The sequence below is a fragment of the Euleptes europaea genome, chromosome 1, assembly GCF_029931775.1.
Source record: "Euleptes europaea isolate rEulEur1 chromosome 1, rEulEur1.hap1, whole genome shotgun sequence".
In the NCBI taxonomy this organism is placed as follows: domain Eukaryota; kingdom Metazoa; phylum Chordata; class Lepidosauria; order Squamata; family Sphaerodactylidae; genus Euleptes; species Euleptes europaea.
This window is the reverse complement of record NC_079312.1, coordinates 119,485,198-119,492,934: the sequence shown is the minus strand read 5'-3', so window position 1 is coordinate 119,492,934 and position 7,737 is coordinate 119,485,198. Positions and strand designations below refer to the sequence as shown.

The 7,737-nt window shown below is 42.7% G+C and overlaps 1 protein-coding gene across 1 annotated transcript in view; it reads right to left on the bottom strand.

Annotated features, from left to right (window-relative positions):
* Nucleotides 1–1,502: 1,502 nt before the first annotated feature.
* The window catches only part of FBXW10B (F-box and WD repeat domain containing 10B), a 53,972-nt gene continuing 47,737 nt past the window's right edge, over nucleotides 1,503–7,737 (bottom strand). Inside the window, exons 15-17 of the mRNA XM_056848245.1 lie at nucleotides 6,837–7,105; nucleotides 3,843–4,007; nucleotides 1,503–2,389 (exon numbers count right to left, since the gene is read on the bottom strand). Coding sequence (XP_056704223.1) covers nucleotides 1,503–2,389; nucleotides 3,843–4,007; nucleotides 6,837–7,105 — 1,321 coding nt within the window. The remainder of the gene's footprint in view (nucleotides 2,390–3,842; nucleotides 4,008–6,836; nucleotides 7,106–7,737) is intronic.

Sequence of the window (7,737 nt, the reverse complement as noted above, 5' to 3'; positions counted from 1 at the left end):
GAGTGAAAGATCAGCTCTATGTGTCATTTTCACTTTCACATAGATCTATGTGTCATTTTCACTTTCCTCAACTTCTCCACAGATATCTTGATATTACCCATAATCCATACATTGTCTTCTGACTAGGACTGCAAATTCATAAACAAAGGAAGGCTACCATCTATTTAAAGTTTTGTGGCTGGCTGAGGATCACCTGCTCAGTCTTCTTTCAACCTGGTGTTACAGTGATCCAATGTTTGCACTCCTACATTGTTTATGTGCATTGTGTGGGTTCTGAGAAGGGGCAGTCAAATCAGTGCTCTTCTACACTGGGACTGGATGGATCTGCTGATCTTCCTGTTAAGAAGACAAGGAATCCTCTGCCTGCTGATCACAAACTGGAAAGCCTGTTTTGAATGGATGGATTTGAGGATGCTGGGGTTAAGTGCTACAAAGGAACTCTACTAACAGCCCATTCCTGAGAATTGGGCCGAAACTCCATAGGAGGCGGCGTGACCTCACCACCAGCGTAAGTACGTGTAATCGCGTGTTTACCCATATGCTGGTGGTGAGGCCAGTCCTGCCGGCGGGCGAGCACTGTGGGACTGCGCCTCCCCACTCCGCCGGCGCGACCTCTCCGTGGCGCCGGCAACGGCGTGGAGAGGCCGCGCCAGCGCAGGGGGCAGGCCAGGGAGAGGAGCCGTCGGCTAGTCGGCTCCCTATCCCCTTTCGGCCACTTGTGCCAGTTGCTGGAACAGCATTGCTGCGCCCGCTATTTAGCAGGCACAGCCTCACTGTTTTCAATGGGGCGAAAAACCCCAGTTAAACAAAAAAAAAGCCATGAAATGGCTTTTTTTTTTTGTTTAACGGCGTCGGTGAAACGGCTTAGGAAGAGGTGCCGCTGTGCCTCTTCCCCGCCATCCCCGTAAGCCTCAGCTCAGGAATGGGCTGTAAATGTGTGATGTCTGTTCTCTTTTGTGAGTGTGTTTGCCAGGTGTGAACAATACTTTACGATCAAAGCAAGTCACACAAGAAGCAGGCTCAGTACAAAACAGAAACCAGAGAAAACTGTAGTTACTTTAGGCTGTCTTTATTCTATGAAAATGTATCTATCGATGGTGCTTTCACCCTCCCTGGAAGCTGATCTCAAGACTGCAGAGCTTGGGCCTTTCTATTAAGATTTGGGCTGCATGATGAGCATTTGGAGTACACCAGTTGCTGAGAAAAGCTTGCAAACAGAATCATTGCCATGTCATGCTAATAAGCCTTTCACTAGCGACCAGGAGCAATTTTAAACTTGCATACAATTGTTTGGGGAAGGATGCAGCCTCCTGTACGACTGTGCGAAAGCACCTGCATTATCAGTTATCCCAGTGTATGAATCATTGGGTATCACTGAGTATTTGAGTAATTGGGTGTCATTGGGTATCATTTGTCACAGTCTCCTCAAAGAAGGATGCAGCTGAAGGTTAAGATTCAAACAGTCCCCTAGTATCCTAGGAGGAGCACTTGAAGAACTGGGTTCAGATGGAAACATTATCTCCAAGTTCAGGGGCAGCAATTTTCCCCTCCTTGGTGAAGCCTTTTATTGGAAGACCTTTAATTTTCCTTAACCAGGCAAGCTTACGCTCTTTTTGTCGGTCTGCTATAATTTTTGTCTGGTTTGCTTGATACTCGAGTACCGTAGCTTCTTCATACTCTTTGATTTGCTGCGGTGACAGCAGCCTGAATCCAACATTAAGCCGGTACGGGTTTGGCACACCAGCACAGACACGTTCTTTTCGTTGTGAGATTGCTTCAACATCGGGTTGGGCAATCTTCATCCGGGGTACTTTGAGGGATTCATTGGCGCTTGTAAAGAGACCAGTGAGAGGCCGCCTACGTGCTGGTGGAGACGGTATTCTGGCATGGCCAGAATGTGTATTTGTCTCTCCTAACAAGCTGCTGCATGACCTGGAATGTGTAAGAGAAGGAGCAGGAATGAAGGACTGCACGTGATCCCCAACCAGGGAGTTCTTTAAGTTGAGCTGCAGCGTTTTGGTTTTGTAGGGGGTGGAAATCCTACTGATACCTAGAGTACCGCCTGCAGCATTCAGTTGTTTCAGCTGAGTCAATGGATCCATGTCTTGAGGCTTCAGGCTTTTGGGAGCCAGAGTCTTTTGGGGCTGGTCTTTCTGGAGCTGGGTAGGCCCCCAGGCATCTTTGATTTTCATGTTGTATGCCATGTTGGCAGTGACATGGTCAGCCGTGCAGGCATGATGCATTGTGCTGATTGTGAGCAGGACCTGGTCTTTAGTTATGGGGCCACAAGCAGTCCGCATCTTCATGTACTTCAGCAGAGCTTCAGAATTATGGGCAAAAAAAGAGCTGGGAGGGACTGGAGACTTATGTCCTGATTCATCCTCTGTTGCTAGTAAATAAAAAATGGAAGAATAGATGAAGTGAGGCCCTTTGGGAGGTTATCACAAGGCGAATGCAGCACTGCTGAGACAGTTAAAAAATATTCCTTGGCGAAACAAGGACTGTCCCAGGTTTTTTTCTTCCCCAGGTTTTTATTTAACCATAATACTAAAAAAAAGAACAGCAGACTAGGAGCTGATACAAAGTCTGTAATTACAGAACTATATTTAAAATGGATTCAAACAATGGTAATTTTATATTTTAAAATATAATAGATCAACAGGGGGAAACAGGAAAAGACACAGAAAAAATTCTAAGTTTTATTACTGAAAAAGGAAAAATATTAATACTAAGTCGTTGAAGAACAATAAAACTTGATAGAAAAATCAGTAAAACAGTAGTAAGAACATAACTGTTTAGAAAGTCCATCTCATCCTGAAAATCAGCTTGAACTGGTTTAAAGTGTGCCAGACACAATATTTGTAGTAGGGGGCTGGTTACAGAATTCATATCAGCCCTGTACTGAAGGATCTGCACTAGCTGCCCATCTGTTTCCAGGCCCAATGCAGAGTGCTGGTTGCTAACCTTAAAGGCCTTAAATGGCTTGAGGCCAGGGTCCTTGAAAAAGTGCCACTTCCTCCCATTACGGTTGCCGCTCCGGAGTGGCGATTGTGTTAAATCAGCCGTGGCGATGCGGCACTTCCTGAAGTAAAACTGCAAGTGATGACATTGCGTGCACTGCAGCCGCACGCACACACAGCTGTCCCAGTCCCACCCCCTAAAACCTCCCGCTGATCAAGAGGGGGGACCTGGCAACTCTACCTCCCATACTGCTTGCCAGTTAAGATCTGCCTCACAAGCCTTCCTCTCTGTGCCCCCACCTGCAGAGGTGAGGGGGTTGGCAACCAGAGACAGGGCTTTTTCAGTGGTGGCACCTGGTCTTTGGACTGCCCACTTGCCTGGAGCCTACCTTGTCATGGGCTTCCTGGACTTTTCTCTAATGTTTCCTAAGCCCACTTTGCTCCAAAATTTTGAGAAAGATTACAGCAAAGTCTGGGTGTGCCTTGTGGATGGGAAAATTTGGATTTTCCCAGTCCTACACAAACTACAGCCCAATAGCCATTTCCTCTACCTGTCACCAGGGCACTTAAAAAAAAAGCCAATTGGATAATGTTATATCTCTGTACTGTTATATGTGTATCTGGTTCCCTGAATCCTCAGCTTTCATTTTTTAAAGAATTAAGTCTCTAGCCCCTTTCATTGCAAAGATATCAGTCATATCTCTGCAAGCTGAGGGGATAAAGATTTACTTTGACTTATTAGTTTTCAGTTTTTTTTAAAGTATCTGATACATACATTGGTATAATGGTAAAGAGCTATAAATTATCCGATTGCCAATTTAAAAAAAAACCTACCAGGGAAATCTGGGTAGTCATTAGTTTCAGTATGCCAAAGCTTCTTACCAGAAGAGCCTTTTTGAGCTGAAACAGATTCAGAATCCTTTAAGTCCGTCTTCATCACTATCTTGGCAAGACAAGAGAGCCTCTTTTTCTCCTTTGGTGGAATATCCACGGATCCCATATTCCTGGACCTGGACTGAGGTACCGTCACCATTTCATAACGAAGGCCTGGAAGAGAAAATAATAGTCTAAGGTGCAATCCAAAGCATGCTTATTATGAAGAAATTCCTATTGAGATTCTGAGTAAAAAGACATTGGATAGGCTGTACAGCTGTGGTCTTCAAATGACTATAGTTGTACTGTATATAGATTAATGGGGTAATGCTATAGTAAGCCTGATTAAATCAGCTCTGTTTCAGCTACAAGAATACTCCATATTTTTCTGTAATATACCTCTGTAATATACATTTTGTAGCTCACACCAGTTAGGACCATAATGTCTAGGTTAATTCTTTAGAAAATTCTCAGGTATAAATACCTGGACAAACAAGCACTTTAAGTCAGCTGGATTTGCTGAAGAAACAAAACAGACAATTCTGTTTTGTTTCTTCAGCAAATCCAGCTGACTTGCTTGTTTGTCCAGGTATTTATACCTGAGAATTTTCTAAAGAATTAACCTAGACATTATGGTCCTAACTGGTGTGAGCTACAAAATGTTATGCTATGGTGTAGTGCATTAAATGAGGTAGTCCGTTGGGTTTTATCCACTGATCTGTTGTTAGGAGGTGCTGGCAGATACGGATCTTTGCTGCATCCCACCTCCCACCCCCGCCGCCATCCCTTCTGACTTCAGGAAAGCTGTTTGCTGACGTCATGGTACTCATGTGAGCTAAGATCTCTATGGTTTGGGAGGTTGCATTGAAGAGGGGGAAGGGGACAAAACGGACCCTCTTCTCTCTCTGATAAGTATTTAGAAGGCACTAGAAATGCACATTCTTTATTTCTGTCATGGAGGTGTAACAGAGTTCTTATCCTGTTAGTGGAGAAAGAATTTCCTTTAAAACAGGCACATGGAAACAGTCTCTTTGCCTGTTCCAAAGCAGTATTAACCAATAAACCACAGGGCTATACTGAGATGATTATTCTCTTCTATAACCAGTCTATAGGTTATCAGTCCTCTGACTGAAGAGCAGTCAGAAAGAAGTATATTTATTCCAGGTGTCAAGTGGAAACCTTGTATCCCAACTAAAGATCACTCATTTTATCTTTTAAAGATTTTTTATTTAGTATCAGTCTAATCAATTTCAAATAAATATGAAAGAATCACAATAATACAAAAACACTTGTATATGTAAATGAAATCAGAAACAGACATACATATTATCCTTTAATCCTATATATTTTAAGATTAAATACAATTTCTGAGATTTTCACCAATGTGCTTTCAGAAAGATGAGGTAGTCTCATGCTACCTACATCTGAGAGATTCAGAGGTGTTTGGGGTGTGACAATCTTATATAGGACAAACTATGTGAAATTCACATGACTGTCAACACCAGCTAATTCATCTGCTCAAATATATAATGTAAGCATGTCTGAGTTTAGAATTAACTTTTGCATAGAAATGTTGTAAACCAATGATCTGTTTGTTCTCCACTGGGTAAAATTTGTTTCTGGACAAGCATCCAATGATTCACCATTATCTCTCCAAGAATAGTAGCAAATAGCAAGAGTCCAGTAGCACTTTAAAGACTAACAAAATTTCTGGCAGGGTATGAGCTTTCTGAAGAAGTGAGCTGTGGCTCACGAAATCTCATACCCTGCCAGAAATATTGTTAGTCTTTAAGATGCTACTGGACTCTTGCTCTTTTCTACTGCTATTGACATACTAACCCATCATGATCTCTCTCCAAGAATATAACCGTAAGGACTATGCTGAGATGGTAAAATAAATTTCTCAGGCCTGCTTTGCTCAACCATAGATAAGCAGGGTATACAACAGAGGAATTCAGGTATGTATTTCATTATTTCAAGACGTGAGAGCTTTTGAGAATTAAAAACAAATTGTGACAAAGGCAGAAGATGAAAAATTATGACTTCATGGTCTAAAATCATATTGACTGTTTTAAAAAAGCCAGGGCAAGACGTATTTAAAGATCTCACATTGAACACATACGAAGCTGCCTCACAGTGAGTCAGACCATTGGTCTCTCCAGGTCAGTGCTGTCTACTCTGACTGACGGTGACTGGCTAGGGTCTCAGGCAGAAATTTTTCACATCACCTGCTACCTGCCCCTTTTTGTTGATGATGCCAGAGGTTGAATCTGGGGCCTTTTGTATACAAAGCAGATGCTCTTCACCGAGCCACAGCGTCTGATTGCTACTTAATCAGGAATGATCAAGTGTTAACAATTTCAATGGAGAATTAAACTTTTAAAAAAATTAACCTCTTTGCAGGTGTTGTGAATATGATTTTCCAAATACATAAAGGGGGTTTGGCATAATCTGGCTATGGCACTATCAATGAAAAAATGAACTGGTGTGCAGAAACCATCGTCGATTGGCTAGAGTGGAGATGGTGGAATACTCATGATTCCTGTACTTTATTGAATGGAATGGACACATGGATCAAATGTAGTCCCGTATCAAAACAGAAGATTAATAATGTGAATCTGAAGAAAAGATCTCCCACTACTCTGCAGTGAGCTCTGATCTGGAGAACCGGGTTCGATTCCCCACTCCTCCACATGAGCGGCGGAGGCTAATCTGGTGAACTGGATTTGTTTCCCCACTCCTACACATAAGACCAGCTGGGTGACCTTGGGCTAGTCAAACTTTCTCAGCCCCACCTACCTCACAGGGTCTGTTGTGGGGAGGGGAAGGTGATTGTAAGCCGGTTTGATTCTTCCTTAAGTTGTAGAGAAAGTCGGCATATAAAAAAACAACTTTTCTTCTACTACTGATGTACTAGAACATGTTTTTCAAACAACCTGCTTTAAAGTGTTACAAGCCTTCATCCAGCTTCAGTAGCTTATGCTTAGTGGGGCTTAGAAGTACCTGGAACGCCACTGGAGCATCTTGTGGACCGACGAGTAATACTATAGGTAATCATTGTCTCTTCTGGCTTGTAAAGTTCCCAATTCTTCTTTTTGGCTTCTTTCTTCCATTCTTGGTGTGAATGTGGAGATGGCTTTATTCTGAGCAGCGCTTCAGCAGATTTGGTGCTAGCTTGTTTTTTAATTACTCGGTCTGAATTCAGTGTATAGTCCCACTCCACCTTCTCAAACTGGAACAAAACAACAGTGCCTTGTGCATTGATCAGCAGTCTAGAAAAGAGAGAGTGTAATCATAACAAAATAAACTCAGGCCACCAGTGGCAAAAGCTGCACAGTATTAGGAGCTCAGGGGTGTTGAACACATGAAGCTGCCTTATACTGAATCAGACCCTTGGTCCATCAAAGTCAGTATTGTCTACTCAGACCAGCAGCAGCTCTCCAGGGTCTCAGGCAGAGGTCTTTCACATCACCTACTTGTTTAGCCCTTTTAACTGGAGATGCCGGGGATTGAACCTGGGACCTTCTGCTTGGCATTGGCCACTGAGCCACAGAATTAAAATTGCAACTTTGTGGGGAGGGAAAAGTAGCAAGGGTTAGTTTGCTGCCACTCTGCTTTTCACTGCAATTAATGATCTAATACTTTAATGTAGGTAATCCAAATGGAACTGGAAGACCATTAATTGCTACTGATAATGTGCCATCACAATTACAATAAGTATTATGTGTAGCAAGGGGCATTATTGTGAGAACAACAGTGTTGCTGGAATTGGGAAGCTAATCAGGGAGACTTGAAGCTATCAATATTGTTAAAGGGACAGGGAAGAATATCTTTAATACTTAGCATAGCTGTCCATGAGACTATCAGATGAAGTGAGCAACCTTTTAAAAAAAATTAAAATGAA